This window comes from Tinamus guttatus, unplaced genomic scaffold, assembly GCF_059628265.1.
Source record: "Tinamus guttatus ecotype Peru unplaced genomic scaffold, ASM5962826v1 Tinamus_guttatus_pri_ptg000269l, whole genome shotgun sequence".
Lineage (NCBI taxonomy): Eukaryota > Metazoa > Chordata > Aves > Tinamiformes > Tinamidae > Tinamus > Tinamus guttatus.
The window spans coordinates 464,045-481,338 of NW_028288803.1; the positions used below are offsets into that span (position 1 = coordinate 464,045).

Below are 17,294 nucleotides of genomic sequence, written 5' to 3' on the forward strand. Positions count from 1 at the left end.
TGTACTGACCTCAGAAACCTGCTTTGTAAATGTTGCATTTGAATAAATCATACTGTTTGTGAACTTGACTACTTGTTTGGGGGAAGGAAATCGGACCTACGGTCCACGGACTGTTCATGAATCCAATACTGTCAGGGTCGAGCTTATAGTTGATCACACTATTTGGGAACTCAATTCGCTCCTAGGAAGGCGATCAGACCTACAGTCCACAGACTGTTTGTGAATCTGATACTGATTTGATATCTCCCCACCACCACCACTACCACTACGGCTTTCAAACTGCAACATTTTCACAGCATGTTAAAATACAAAAGGTAGCTGAGTGAGACAAAGATCTGAAGCAGAAAAATAAAACAGGAGAAGAATGCATGGAACATGGAAATTCATGTTCCATGTTTGCCTAAACAAACCTCCTAAACCTCCTAAAAAGGAAGGAAACAAGATGTGATTCTGACTGGTAAAAAGACTTAGCTGGTCTTAGGAATGACAGGTTAAAAACAGATACTTTATTTATTCCATTTGTTTTACCATAGCCTGTTGTTTGTTTGCTTGTTTCCTCTGCATCTTGAATTCCTGCCCATAGCTATGGAAATTGAAAGTTTTATGCATATCACCTATAAACAGACTTGGGCTGTCAAGATTCTCCCCATAAAGTCTTTCACTAATGAATTCTCTTCTGTAATAATTATTGCTTTCATGCTCAAGACCTTCCGATTAGCAGGAAAAATTAATGACAGCGTATAAATATCAAATTTAAAGAACCCAAACTGTTACTTTAAAAGAGAAAACTATTAGGCACTCAAGTTAATCCAAAACTAATTATAATCATGGCAGAAGCGGTATCATAAAGAAAACTCAGCCTTTTAACCACTGTATTACACAGAGCTCTTGCTGATGCTACTATTGATTAGATTTCTTTGGTCTACAAAAGGCAAATATTGAGGGAAATCCAATATGAACAATATAAGCTTCAATTTTGCTTACGTATTTTTAAAAATATAGTATTTTCAAAACCTGTAAGAGTCACATACAGTATGCTTCAGTATACTGCTCCAGTAGTTTTCTTCAGTACTGTCATTTGAAAAGATTAATGCCATAAAAGAAAATATTTATATTTTGAGAGTTGGGTTGGAGCTTTCTGTAATACAGCTTTAAAACAAACAAACAAACAAAATACATATTAAAGAATATACCTGGAATTTATCAGAGTTGTAATACCACAATGCTGAGAAAAGGCTAAAAACAAGCAACTAAATGGTTGGGAGAAACTTGAAACCATGTGAAAATATTTTATTGATAGATTCTGCCTTCAGCAAAACCTAATTTTGAAAATTCAATATAACTGAAGAGGTTGTCAAATAATTTGCCCTACCATCCATTTATCCTTCTAATGCAAATAACCTAAAGGACCCCACATCACAGTTAGTTGCTTAGTCAAAAACAGTTAGCTTTAATTTCAGATTTCTAATGTGGGAATTAATGAAAAATATCGTATTTCTTTCTGCATGTTGCTGCACTAAAAGACATTTGTTTCCTGATCTCAGAATAGCATTTTTATAGTACAGAAGGAAAAGGCTGTTGAGTAAAAGGTCTATCACCCTGGTTTTGCATTGTATGGCGAATAGAATCACTGCTATCTCTACATAATTTGGTTATCTGCTAATAGAATTAAGCAAGCTATAAGGACCTACTGAGACCATCAACACAATATTATCTAAAGGTAGAACTAAGGGAAAATGAGGGATGTGACTTATGGGATACTGAGGAGCCACTGTCAGCTCCCACTTGTGAACTGGTAACAGAGCCTCCCCATCTGCCAGCTCATTTATTATGTGAGAAATATACTGGCATTCAGAGATCCATTCTGTTTCAGGACTTCCTTCTTATCTTTAGCTTCTTCCTTCATATCTCATTCTCTACTTAACCAATGGTGCAATGAGTTTCTCAAAGCATCGAATCACAGCATCACGAAGTTGGAGTTGGGAGGTACCTCTTGCAATCATCAAGTCCACCCTCCCAGCTCAAACAGGGTCACTTAAAGCAGGCTGCCCAGGGTTATGTCCAGTCAGGTTTTAAACATCTCTAAGGATCGACACTATTCTAGACAGTGTTACTTCACCATTGCAGTGAAGCACCTCACCACACCATTTTAGTGAAGAAGTGCTTTTTTATGACCTTAGGTAATAAGTTACAACCTTAAGGACAAAAGTAGAGCAAATATTTTGCCTCCACTGAAGGACACCATTTCTCTGATTAAACTCGTATGTGACCTAGAGCACCCATTTTCAAACATTGGTAATATGCTTTTTTCCTGAAATAGAAGTTCTCACCCCCTAAACAATTCCCCATGGAAATCCTCAAAGTTCCCTAAAAAAAACCTTCTTTTCTCAGAACTTTAAATTTTAATTCCATAGATAGAGTAAGGTTTCAGAAAGGTTATCTGAGCATTTCCACTTGGAAATTTGACAGAAGATTTTATCTCATATAGCAGGTGTGTTTAAGATAGGTGACTATGTTTAAATGGGAAAAATTGTATAACCTTGGAAGCACATAGTCCGTGACAAATACCTTACACATGTCTTCTGATGATAAACACTGTCAGCACATATCTTCTATGAAATGAACATCTTCTTAAATCCTACCTAGCAATCAGCTTAGTTCTGATATACAGGGATTAATATACTCACTGGATTTTGTGCCAGGCTGTACAAACAAAAATGGCACAAATGGAGAAATAAATCAGCCATTAAATGTGAATGTATATGTATATTTTATAGGTTTATTCATGTTTAAGTATGTTTAACTGAAAATATTATGAATCTTATTTAGCAATACATATAAATACACCCATTGATTTAAGTATTTCTTTTGTATTGTTTCAAAATCTATTAAAAATTTAGAAGTATGCAGCCAAATATTTTTATCAATCTGCATCAGTCTTACTCAAATTTTGATTTTAATTATTTTTAATATCCTACATGTTTTGTTGGACACTTGCAGTGCACTCTTAACAATTCAGTGCTAAGCACTGTATAAAGATTTCAGAGAATTCTCCCAATTAACTGCACCAATTTCATACTTAACATTTTAAAAAGTTTAAGAATATGGCCTGTAGCCATTTTTTTTTACAAAAAAAGGAAGGATCAAATTGTGTTTATGCAGTTTGTTTATGGCCCTTTTGCCTTTTGGCTAGTGTTGATACGCTTGACACAAGAGCTGCAGTGACACTCATTATCAGCTTCACATGTATCCAAGGCCTGACAGTTTTATGATCATTCACAGAGACTTGTATTTCTAAATCCAAGGGACCTTATAGTTATATCTCAATGAGAAATTTAACGGCCACACTTATCAGTATTACAGTAAGCACCAAAATTACATTTCTTCTGTGTATGGGCAGAAGTAATATCTGGCAAAGGCCAAATACATTTAGTTTTGATTAAAACATGCATCAAGCTAATTACTCTTTCACCTAGACACATCCCAAGCTTATCAAATTCCTTGTTTAATTCTTTCTACTTTCTTGACTAAACTGAGTAGATTCAACAATCAAAATAATTAACTAGCTTTGTGACAAATCAAATTTTTACAGCTGTGGATTGGAAACAGGGGTGTCCTGCATGCCTTCTTGGATGGTCTTTTGTAATGAGATTTCAGCATCATGTTTTACTTAGAGAACTTGGCAGTAGTCACAGAATATTCAAGTTGTATGTCAAGAAAAAGAAAAATACTTCTTGCGTACCACACCTGAACAATATCAGTGCATTGATAATGAAAGGAAGGTTAATAAGAACTAATTCAGTGTAGTGCTGAAATCAGGAAGCATTAATTAGACACACACTTTTAAAGACTCTGTAGCTGCCTAACATGCCATAAAATTAAGGGCATGGTAAACAGCAGGTTGATTGCACATCAGGAAAGAAGTTGATGAGTTATACTCCATAATTAATGAATCCCTCCAGAATACACCTTTCTTAGGCCACATATACATCATCTGAATTATGGAAGTAGATTTAATATAGTTCCATTGGGGAAATTAATTAAAATTAAGGAAAGACGTATAGGAGATATAGCTATCTTCACTGTTACTGGTTTCATTGTAACCTGATGAGTTTCCAGCTTCTTGAGTTGTATCACAGAGTGAAGATTCTGTTTCTTATAGATAAAATTACAGAGTTGAAGAGAAACATGGGAAAAATAACTTAGATTTATACGTTTCAATAGGTCTGTTTGTAATGTTATAAATTCCACATTAAACAAAGGAAAAAACAAACAAAAAAAACAAAAAAACAGATTTTAAACATGGAACAAAGAGTTACTCTGAAATCCACTCAGTGAGGACATCTATCCATCTGAAGGCATATGGTTTCCTTGCAAGGCAAAATTAGGTCTGCTCTGTTTCCTCTTTTAGATGCTGGATTCAGCCCTGTTTTTACACTGTTAAAGGGCAATTTGACTGCTCTTTGTCCAACCTGCAAGTTACTGGCCACTATAGAATAAAGTGTTCAGTATGGAACTGATGTAAGCTTCATGTGCTCTCCTCTCTGCCATTTTCTCTTCTTACCTATACCTGACATACTTATTGAAAGAAACAAATATAGAAAGAAATGTAAATCAGTGTATCAAAGATCAAAAAGAATTTAATTATGCAGAATAGTTTGAAAGAAATGTGTGACAAAAAATGCTATGTTAAAATAGTATAAATAGAAACATATTTTTACTAAAAGGGTAAAGTAAAAGTACTCTTGAGGTATGTGGCCTATATTTTACACAGAGTTATGAAAAAGTTCTGACTGTTGCAGTTCAAGAGATATAATACAAGGTTACCTCTGTCTTTAAGGCTTATTTTTAATCAGCTTGGTCTATCATTACCTATGATAATTAGGAGTTCATACTCAAGTGTGGGGATCAAAGCCTGGCATAACATTCTATTTATACCACCTATACTGTGCATTTGCCTACAGAACATTTCAATGACTTATATTATTCTTACTGGTGTTACTTTTAACAAGTTAATAAGCACAGCACAAGAATTTCTCTAATTCCTAAAACTTACCATTGGACAAATTCTTCAATATATATCACACTAACACCAACCACCATGACAGCATTAAATTGAGAGAAAGGTCAGTATAATCATTGACTCTATCAGAGAAACACTAAATAGCCTTTTTAAATATCCTCATTCTGATATGAGAGTAATAAATCTTTTGAATTTCAGTGCAGACATGAACTCTCCCATAAACTCTTCTCATCTTGTGTTTTCTAGACAACAGATCACTATGTTCATACACAGTGTCACATGAAGTATTAAATTACTTTAATGTCCTAATGTTTTTGAATAATTGATGCTTAGAATTTTGTATCATATCAGTGATCAGTATGACTGCACTCAGGATGAGTTATAGATTCTCTTAAAAATCTCCTATGGCAGAAATTATAAATTGACTTCTTAATTTGCATTTTCTTGAACTATAACCAAAGATGTGGTTAGAAAAAAGAATCATTACTAAGTGTATTTTAAACTGATTTGTCTGATGGCTCCTCAGGAGCTCTGTGCTGGGAAGAAACCCAGCTACTTCTCAACCTTCTGTCCAAAACGTAGAATGGTCCATGAGGTCTCCATGGGAGGAGACTTCAGTTTGGAGCTTAGATGGGACCAATCATGGGGTTCAAGCTAGCCTAGGTTCTGGGCAGAAATTATATCAGTAGTTGGTTTAAATACCAGTTTAGTGTCCTGCATGTGCATATGTCTGCATCTATGAACAATAATAATGTGAGAGTTTTTACATGCAAATTAGATGATGGACTTTTAAAAAAGTCACATATAGGAAATCTGGACTTACAGATTATTTAATTGTAAAACATACACAACAATATCCTGTTTAAATGTGAGGTACATGGTTTTTTTCAAGTCACAGATAAGAAATCCAGATCTCTTGAAGGGCTGCATCCTCTACTAACTTGAAATACCGATAATTAATGACTATGTGGCCACTTGCAAGTAACAACGGTAGCAGTTATTTTAACTGGACACTTTTGCAGCACTTTCAGTAGAGACACCAATCAAATGGTTGAAGAAACAGAACAAATGTACATTGACTTGTAAGACATTCCCTTCAGGACAGAACTAAATCCCAAAGAAAATGCTCCTGGGGCAGCTTACCTGACTGCTTTCTGTAGATACAGTGTAGATACAGGATAATGTAATTGTCCCTCTTTTCTTAACAAGTTATTGATCCAACACTCTTTCAGCAAATTGATTTTAGTATTGCATGACCAAAACCTCAGAATCACATAAAAGTAATCAATAACAAACTAAAACACATAGAGGGGATGTTCAAAGGCACAAAATACTGCTAAAAGGCTGCTTTCTGGAATTGAATTTCATCAGACATTAGGTAGCAAATGGTCACTGGTCATTTTTCCCTTCCACTCAGGAAGGACCTATATACTAAATTTGCAGACATGCTAGTGTATATCATTTACATGTAAATTAACTAAACACAGAATATCACAATATTTTTAACTGCATTATGAGAATTAAAACTATGTTAAATGGATATAATGCATATTAGGCACTTTCTTTTTAATTTTACATTCTCAAAATGGAGCACTTGTTCACATGTTAGGTTATAAATTCCTGTCAGGAAGAACATTACATAAAGGAAATGTAAACTTCTGCAAAAACTCTAAGCCTTCCTGACTTTTCAGTTATATGCATGTTCTTCCTTTCTTTTTTTCACATAGCTGTATTTCTGTTTATAGACTTTTAAAAGTAAAATATTTTGTAGACACTTAAAATGCTTCAAGTTGCCTAGGAGAGCTACCATAATTTGTGAAGAGTAGCTGGCCATATAGTAAAATACAGATAATTCTTTGGCAGATCTCTTTTGCTTGAATATGTACAGCATATTCTATACGAATAGGTTTTAAATTCAAATGTCAATGTTTTCTCAGATATTAGTAATAGAATTTTTACAAAACAAGTATTTTGATGGCTAAATTCTACTAGGCCTTCTGAGGTAGTGCTAATGTGCATATTTATTCAGGAATAAGGAAAAAGGTATATATTCATGCAATATGTTTTTATAAGTGGAAGAAAGAAATCAGACTTCATTTTGGCCACACAAATAACTGTAGCATGGAGGTTTAGGCAGCATAAGGAGGTCCGTCAGGCAGAATCTTATGAGACTTTATCAGATTTTATGAGATTTTCTCCTTCCTCAATTTTTGGAAGGATCTTGGTCTTTTCTGATTCGATCTATATATGGACATGAATCTCACTTATAATAAGAAGTGAATAGAAAAGAAATTGCATTTATTTTAAAGACCATTAATTTGAAAAAAAAAAAACAGTTAATTATTGAAGGTAGTATTTTCACAGGAGATTGATTTTATCTAATTATTTATCAATATTCATGCCTGTGTAGACTACAAATAATATATGAGGACATTTTTGATCAAGTGTAATCAAAATGTGTGTGAACAGTAGGAACATAATTCATTTTGGTTAAAAAACAAAAGCAGGTTCAGAGCGAGTTAGTACGGACCAAATTCTCTGACAATTAAAATTTACTAGAAATGCATATGAAATATTTGTAACATGATCTGTGAAAAATGCTCAGAGAACTTTTTATGCCAGATTTTATTCAAAATTACAAATTACTACATGCATCATTACTTTAAAACTGTTACAGAAGGAGTTGGTGTATGTTGTTCACTCACCTGATGCATCTATCTAATCACTAGAGAATCACTTTAAGAAAGCCTTTCTCACTTATTTTGTGTTTATCAACAGCCAAAAGTTACCTATATACCAGAATATACATTTGTAGGGGCTGTGATGCTGCAGAGCACTATTCCTAGAAAGCTGTAGTAAGAATTATGTAGGGACAACAGCAAAAAGCTTGAAAGGGATTTCCTGTTATCATGACAGGAATTGTATAGAAGCATACCTTAATGCTGGAAAAGTATTTTAAATTTAGAGTATGCCATAATAAGGAAAAGGAGGCTAAGGTTAGATTCAGATTGTAATAGGTGTCAGTCCAATAAAAGAAATTCCTGGTTAAAAATGGAAGATATAACAGGATACCCAGGGAATTGCCAATCTGTAATTACTGCATCAGAAACAGCCTTAACGTTTGCTTCTGTTTCCTGGGACAGTGATCACATTTTAGAAGCAAATTATTAATTTACTAAAAAATTACTAAATTATTAATACTTTCTTTGGCCTTTAGTTCAGCCACAAAAAGCAAGTGGAAGGATTTCCTGCACTTTCTCCTGAAAGTACCTTATTTTAACTAATGGGCCAGAAGGAGGGTTTTTAAATTATTTTATTTTCTCACTCTAAAATGAAACATAGCACATGAAATGAAAAGGAAAAACAATCAGTCAAATAAACAAAAAAAATTGCAGAAAATTAACAAGAATGTCAAGTGTTGAGACACTGCAGTAGTTTTCTACTTACCCTGCAGTAACACCATAACAATAAAGCAGAAATGAAGTGTTGCAAATAGCTATGCAAAATCTTTAGCATGTCCTAAGGAACTTATACCTAAACACAACCTGGAAGGTCGCACCTAGACCCAGGGTTATGACACAACTGGAGGTAAACCAAAATCAGCAATACAATTGCCTTTGGAAACTATTAATAAGACAGACAGCAATTTGAAGAGCAATGGGTGTTCAAAGAATTACAGTCAAATGTTTTTCTAAAGTATTTCCAGCTCACCAGGGTCAAAAGAAGCCTTATAATACACTATGTATTCATAAAGTGTTTTTTGTGAAAAGCAGCCCTAGGCAGCTTTTGTTTGTTTCTTCTCAAATAACTTCTCACAAGATAAGGAATAGCTTGTGGAGATCACTGCAGGCTTCTACAAAGAGCAACCAGAAAGTGATATCTCTTCAGTTTTAAACAGGGGGAGAAAATTCTATAACCGTAAGTCAAAACCCAAGCTACCATCACAGTCTATTCTTCAGAATGTTTAACACATTAATAATGGGAAAACAGAAGAAATTAGGTGGAACAGGGAAAACAGACATTTAAGATGAAAATATTTGTGCTTTTCCAGACCAAAAAATATGTAGCCAAAAGCTATATATAAAGGACATGGAATTAAAGTATCAATAATGACTTTGCTGTAGTACCATTCAATGGTTCCAAAGGTCTCACTTTCTAATTCTATTTCCCTTGTGGCCTCTGTAAGGAGGGAAGAGGGAATATTCCCAGAGTAACAGCCAGAAAGCATCCAGAAGCATTTCTTAATTTTGAAGAATCTCACAGAACTACACTTCACAGCCTTTTAGTGGTTTATCAATTTTTTTGTTATAACTTGAGAGACTTGAAAGGTATTTTTAATTTTTTTATGAATATTTTCTTATGAATGTATTAATATGCACATAATATTCCTGTTCTTATCATTAGTTATGGCTGGAGGTATGTCATTGAAGCATTTATTAGACATTCTCTCAATTTTTCTGTTGTATGTTTAATTATGTAAAAAAAAAATCTCAGTGCTGTATTTAGAAAAGATCATATATATCAGAAAGTTTGGGATTTACATCTGTCAATAGTTTTGATTATGGAAAGGTGCAGAATTGCAGTTTAGAACTTTACTGGAGGTAGAATGGAGGTTCTTTTCTTTTCTGAATAGAGGGGGGATAAAAGTTGGCTGGGCTAAGAAACAAACAAATAAACAAACTAAACAAAAATGTGTTTATAAATCAGGAAATGTATTACCTAAGTATGAATTCTTTTTTGTTTTGTTTTGTATTGTATTATTTTTTGAAAAAAGGTACTTTTTATGAAAATAAGTAAAAATGAATTTTGCTTAGAGTTTATCTATGGCCCAAACCACCAAAGGATATTTCTCTTTTCTTGAAGTACATATGTAGTGCTCCAGCAGGAAATTAAGATTTTAATAGAAGCTTACCAGTCTTGTAGAGCCAAATGAGGAAGTCTGGACTCTCTTTGAGATATCTGGAATTTTTTTATCTTTCATGGCTAGGGGATACACTGTTTGCCTTGCTCAGAAACAGTAACTTTTTCAGTACCACAAATGCTTTTAGCAATTATCTCTATGATTAATTGAACTCAAAAAAAAATGTGCATCTTTATTTAGCCTGAATTCTTTCTTGAGGTTCTAGCCACTAGACCTCGATTTACTCAATTTAGGGCTATTACCTTGAATCTGTTATTTTCCCTTCTAACAAATTTTACTTTCTAAAGCCACTATTTTTTTCCAGACCTCAGGCTGTTACTATAGTGCTTTAGTTGCAGATTTGTAAGTTTTGTTTCCTTGCAGCAGAGTCATCACACAGAGAGTTTTGTTTCAGTATTGATGAATTATATTACTGATGAGCATTGTAACATTTTCTGCAACATTTTCTCCCAGCCTGAGCAGAGCTGAGAAATAGAACTGTATGTGGGCAAGCCAGTATTATATTTGTACTTCTGATATCTTCTTAGTTTTCACTGACCTTTCAAATATAATCTGTCAGTGGTGTGGTACATTCCTTTGCTAATTCCCCTAATACTCTTCAAATCATATAATCCAAAGTACATGATTTGCATATGTTCATATTTTATCATAATTCCTTTTTTTAAATGATTCTTAACAATAGCTGATGCATTTTTATGAGATGTCCCCAGCTTTCCAATTATTAATTTTGTTGAGACTTTGTTATCATCTTCTATTCCACTGATCTACTCATGCAAAGAAAAGGAACTCCTCTGTACATTTACCCCATAACCTTTTTAATGGTGCCAAAAGGTACTACTAAGTTTTATTTTTTTCTCTCTCTCTTTTCTTCCATGCCCTAGATTTCTCCTCTATATATGTGGAATCTTGTTGGATTCCTTTGCTACATTCTCCACTTGCATTTCAGGTGTTCCATATAATTTTACTTTCAAATTATTTTAGAAGTAATTTCTGAATCTGTACTGGCACTGTTTATTCATTGTTTTTTTTCATTTTCAAGAGCGATTGCAAATTCTTGATTGCCTAGGCTTTTCTCCTGGGCAGGAAAATATTTATATTTTTTGCCTCCATATTTCCTCCATAAGAATAAAAAAATATTTTTTCATTAGCACAGCTCCCAAAGAGCAGTCAGGAGCATTGCATGAATATGGCATGTGGAGTTTGGTCAGACTATTAGTCTCTCAAAAGATGCTTTTTGAAGCAATTGCCTGTCATCTGTAGTCCAGAAATAATTTCTAATATAAGAATAACAATAAAATTTATTTTGCATTATTAGCAAGTAGTAGTGATGAAGATGTTTTGGTAATTCTTACCAATGCTATTAGTTAAAATTCTATGTATAGTTTCATATAGTATCCTAAAAGTCTGCCCAAAAATACAGTTTTGTTTGCACGGCTATTTTTTTTTTTTTTTGGTAATCTGTGATCTTTTCTGTCTCAATGCCAGCAGCCTATTGACATAAAACAGTTTTCCAATCAATCTGTATTTCACTTACACACATGCAGCACTTGGCAATATATCTTAGTTTAACCTCATAGATAGAGCAGGAGACTCGCAGAGCTTTTTTTATTATTATTTGAAATTCTGATTTTTTTTTTTTGTTCCTGTACTTGCTGGTTTTAAGGATTTGTTCATGGGCACCTGACACCTGAAAAAGTAAGAAAAAAAATCTATACTAGTTATTTAGCTTGCATGCTTCACTCAAAAATATCCATTTCAAGTTTACTGTTAGTGGCATTGGGAAGTGAGTAATTTCAAATAAGCCAGCCTTCTCAGATCACAAAGTTAGAAGAAGAGTGATTCTCTTTCTGAAGTTCCTGAGTTGTTTAAGAACAATTACATTTCTTTGTATAAAAAGGTTATCCATGTGTTGTGAATACTCAATAGTATTTGTACTCCTTCAGGCCAGTAGTATCTTTTTGCTCACCCTTATTACAGATGTGCTTACTGGCACTTAACTTTAGTTCCTCAAAATGTATTCTGCAATAGGAATATCCTGGGGTCATATTCTAGGAGAGCTTTACATGAAGAAAGCTGTCTCTGTATCATGTTGAAGAGATAATCCCTTGTTGTTTGAGTCTCTGATATTTTACAGAATAAGGCAGAGTTTTCTTATATGTATCTGGGTCAGTAACTACACTTGTTTTCCCCAATGAGTGTTGGTTTTCCAGTCACTTTAACTCCTAACACACTCTGCATCAAGACTGCTATTTGCTGTGAGCAACAGTTGACTGAGTGCTGGAGGCTTCTTCTTGCCCTAAGAGGCTAAAGGAGATGAAAGTAACCATAGCTGATCAAATTGTGACATAGCAAAGCTTAACAGATGCCAATTCCATTTTTAAGGTTTAAAATGATTATGCTACCTGTAAGCACACAAAGATGAGAACACCAAATCTTGGATGAAAAGATTACAATATTTTTTTTCAATAAAAGAGAATATAGCAGGAACCCTGATAGATCAAAGAATGTTGATAGGACAAAATGCTCCTTCAAACTAGAATTTCACAGTTTGTCCTCAGATGTTATTCTTTCTCCACAAGACAAGAAAACTTGAAAATAGAAAACAGAACACACAACAAGATACTGGAGAAATCTCCTCTAAATATTGCATTTTCTTTAGGCAAAGATACTAGGACTTTCTTTGACTGTCATATGCATACTACCTGCATAACTTAAGAAAAGGGTGTAGCTACCTGCATAACTTAAGAAAAGCAGGTTTCGTGCTTTTTCATTAAAAAAAATCATTTTATTATCACTTATTTAACACTTTAATAAATCCATATGCTACTTTCTACATCATTCTGTTTGCAGGGAAGCCTATGACTTGTCAAATAAACTTGTGGACTGAGGGCAAAGTAATTCACGTGTCAGTTACATGTAGAAGTGTCATATGTCTTCTATGAGGAGAAAGAAATCATCAGAATAAAAATAAATGTGATTCATCCACTTTCCTTATTCCCTAATTTACAAAGTCTATATAATAATTAGCTAAAGTACATATAGCCATCTGATGCTTTTGAAGAGAAGTAGAATCTTCATAAAATATGGATGACACTTTAAAAATATACTGTGGCTAAACTGAAATATGCAATGAAAACTGCTATTTTCCATGGATCTGGTAGCCAATCCATTGCAAAAGTAATTAAAGCATCTGGGCAGTAATTTCAAGGCCATTTGATGTCAACAGAGTTCTTCATATTGTCATGAAGTAATATGGGATTGGAGTTAATCTCTTGAAAAATACAGACTACCTACCTTTATTTTTGAATGGATTTTATCAATGGTTTCTAATACTTAAAAGTAACTTCTTTTTGCCTCAACTGCAACTGAGCTGTGATTGTCACTAGACAGTTGCAAAAAGTCCCATGAAACACCGAGAAAGCAAAGATGAAGAAAGAGAATGAAAAGAAGACATATTTTTCCTCTTCATTTTTTTTTCTATCTGTGGCTTAACTTTCCAAACCTCATTTCATCTGGGTAGCAGGGATGTATTTCTGCTACTCTGTACTCCAGAGATGGCTCTACCCATGGCTCTCCTGGGTGCATCAAATGTATTATGTTAAACTGAAACATCATTAGGGATTGTCTTTTCATTCTGTTTGTATACAGCTCTCCATCACATCAGTCTTAATTAGGGGCAAGATGCTATCCTAGTCATGAATAAATAAATAATAATGGTAATTTCTTAAAGTTTGTTTATAGAGTATTTCCATTTTTTCCTGATATTATTGCTTACAAGGGTACCAGCCCTTGAATAACAGTGTTGTCTACACAAAATACCTCAATCAAAAATGCTACCCTCTTCAAGAGTAGATACTTGGAGATATTACTATCTCTAGAGAATGCTACTGACTGTTGCATTGGATTTTCCAGTGCAACAGAATCTTTGTGGAAAAAGTCCACACGTGTAGAGCAACATCTGTGAAGTTTTACACTGACCTCTTCCTCAAAAACTGGAGCTTCAAAGCAGGACAGTCTAAAATTTAAAACCCCTTATTTCAGAAAGGCTGTACGAGACATATTTCAGTGCTCATATCACATTATTTGTTACAATAGATTCCTCTCACCAGTGCACTCAATCCCTAGATCTGTGAAATTAAATGCTAATATAGTTTATCATTATTTGATAACATCCTGTAATAAGGGTAAAGCATATTAACAATCTGAGTATTCATACACATGTAGGCACAGAGAAACAAACATGCCCATATAGAAATAGTTAACTACTAAATATTTCCTACTTACCAAAAGCATCACTCTGTGATATTTATTTATCTAATTTATCTCATTAGTTCTAATCATACATGAACCACTCCCCTATTTTAGGTAAATAGCTTAATTTTATTGTGTCTGTATCTAAATGTTAGGCATACATTTATATGGTAAGTGATGCATGCTTTTAAAAAGGAACAGTGAAATTTAGAACTAAAATAAAATAATTTTAATCAGGTTAACAGTATGCATTAAAAACTTTGACAAAATGATTTCAACAACAATACTGTCCTAATTCTTAATATGAATTCCAGTGTTGCTAGATTGAAAATCAAGAGCTGTAGTGCTAGCAAAAGCATTAAGATTGGTTTTGAACTTGAGGTGTTTCGTGCTGTGCTGAAGCTGAGAGAACATACGGGGAACTTTAAGCCAGTTTGCACAAACATTCAGGTGAATAGATCCTTTTTTTTTTTTTTTCATCTTCTCTATCACTAGTTATTTGTATGGGCCAGAAAATACAAATACTTATTACTTATATTTTATATTAGAAAAAGTCGTCATCCCTTTATTTTTTCTCTCTACCCCTCTGATCTTGTGTGCTTTCAAACTATACAAAGTGACTTCACAATCTTTTTTAAACTATAAAAGAAGTTTAGGAAAGCACTAACATTCACCAAGCCCAGAAAAACTATAACAGACAGCAAAAAAAATCCCCAAAGCTCAGTTTTATTTTATGCCAGATATTCAAGTACTACATTCCGAGATAAAGAGGAGATTAAAGGAAAAAAAAAAAAAGAATTTTTCCTACATGAAATGGAGAATATATAGTAAATATTTTATATTAACAAGTGCAACCAAAAATGGATTCAATATTAACACAGAACATGTGTTAAATATAAATGTTGTAGTGTTCTACTGCTTAACACGGCTGCTAACGCTATCCCTTGTATTTCAGAATAACAGTTTCTTACATGAAATGTATGCCCCAAACATCTTTTGAGTGGTATGAATAGAAGAAACATCAAAATCAATCAAATTTTCCCTGGCTGGTGGTAAGGAGGAGAAAAGAGAAGAAGGTTCATTCACCTCATAAAGGCATCTTGTATAAAGTTTTCATAAATGACTATAACCCTATGACAAATAAAAACCCAACGATTCAAATAGTCACAGATTTCACTACTATACGCCATAATCAGACTGGAATATCACAGAATACAAGAATCCAGTTGGCTGTAGAAAGACCTCCGTGTTTATGCAATAACTGTGATAGTAATTAGCATGTTAAAATGAACTAGATTAGTTACAACCTGCCTCTTTATGAAGAATTTTCTCTTACTGCAGCTGCAAGAACAACACTGATGGTAATTATTTTTACTTTAATGTGATTTCTGTTGCAGTGATTTTAGCACAGATCTGTCCTAAAAACTTTCGATATGCAGCACCTCCATTTGTCTTGGGAGAGAAAGAGTGAAGGACACCTGTACAAGTTAATTTCTAAGACAGTGATAAAACCATAAAAACCCTGTAAACTCTGATCAGTAGCAGTGTTCTGGTCAAAATAAGGCCCCAGTTTATTATTTTTCAAGTTGATTTTTCTTCCTCTCCTGCTGTCTCGTTTAAAGCACACAGTCCCTACAGTGCAGTTTTCTTTACGGAATATCTTTTTTTTTTTTTTTCTCCCCATCTCAAACATGGTCTCCATTTACACCTTGGCCTCTTGCTAGATCTCATTACAGTAACAAATACTCCATAATCTGACCCAGGACAGTTCATTTTTACTGAAATCACCCCAACTGGTGCCATAACAAATAAAAAGTCAAAGAGGTGCTTGAGTGGAAAGTAGTCAGGCATTTCACAAGTCAGGGAATATTCAGTGATGGACTATCTTTTAAATATGTAATAGACACATGCAGCCTGCCCTTCTCCTCCCACTTCCCCTTCTCTTTAATTTCTATTGCTAGGTTTTAAGCAAAACTAATTCATTCTTCAGAAAGTTGTGGTCAAGAAAAATAACTGCTATTAAAGTTCTGGTACACCACTGGTTTCCCAGAGAGAGCCACACAAAGAAGTCTGCTGAGAAATAGCATGTTCACTCTATCAAGGCAAAGAATATAACTAGCCAGTCATTAAGCCCTGAATAAAGGATGCTGATCTGAAATAAACTTATGTTTGATCTCTACTTCTTTTTATTATTATTATTATTATTTTTATATAATGCAATCACTTACTCAGGGTTTCCATAGTAACAAGTGAGCTAATTTTTTCATTTTAAAGCTTTTTCATGCAGCTAACATACAAATACAGTGGGGTGATTGGGACAGAATACTATTTCTGCTTTTCTGGTGTTATTTAACCAGTGCAGGGTAAAGTAAAACATGGTTTTCAAGGAGACAGGAGATTTATTTTTCCCTCCTCTGTGAGAATGTTTAAAAAAGTTTATGATTTACTTACATCTTTGGTTTCTGCGTTTGCTCTTGTACATGGTCATTCTGAAGAAATTCCACTTTCTAAGAAGCAATTGCTTGAACACAGAGACAAAAGAGGCTTCTGCTCAGGCTTCGGCTTTGCCGTGAGACAGTTGCTCACTGACAGAAGGTAACCAGCAATCTCTCAGAGAAAGGCAGGGTAATACCATTCTCGTAAAATCCAGGGGAGATGCTACTGGCTTTAACTATTTTCTGCCTAGGAAGCTACAAAAAGACCAAATATATCCAAACATATTTATTTTTATATCTTTTCCAATGTATTTTATACCAGTTAATAAAATCCTGAGAGCATAAAGAATCATATAATCAGAGAGCGGTTTAATGTAATATTTGCTACTCTGTCATAAAGGTTTCTCAAAAAGCCCTGATAAAACTAAAATGGCATAAATACCTTCATGAACACATTAAAACTAACTTTTAATTGGGAGATTCTTAGAATTATACATAGAGAGGAAATTAAAAATATTGTGGACTAAATCTTCAAGCACAATTGCTATGCAAGGTAACAGAAATCAATGTTTGTTGATCAACATCATTCTGATTGCTGACTTGAACCCATAGGTTTTTAGAAAACATAGAGATATGAACCCTTTTTTTATGCCTGGGTAGACTT

General features: G+C 33.9%; 1 protein-coding gene across 4 annotated transcripts in view; it reads right to left on the reverse strand.

Annotated features, from left to right (window-relative positions):
- The window catches only part of RALYL (RALY RNA binding protein like), a 348,258-nt gene that overhangs the window by 93,235 nt on the left and 237,729 nt on the right, over positions 1 to 17,294 (reverse strand). The window contains exon 1 of one of the 4 annotated variants that reach the window (XM_010214060.2): positions 16,647 to 16,790. The exons of the other annotated variants lie outside the window; for them this stretch is intronic. Coding sequence (XP_010212362.1) covers positions 16,647 to 16,683 — 37 coding nt within the window. The 5' untranslated portion in view covers positions 16,684 to 16,790. Of the gene's footprint in view, positions 1 to 16,646; positions 16,791 to 17,294 lie in introns of those variants that run through there. 4 annotated transcript variants of the gene reach the window in all.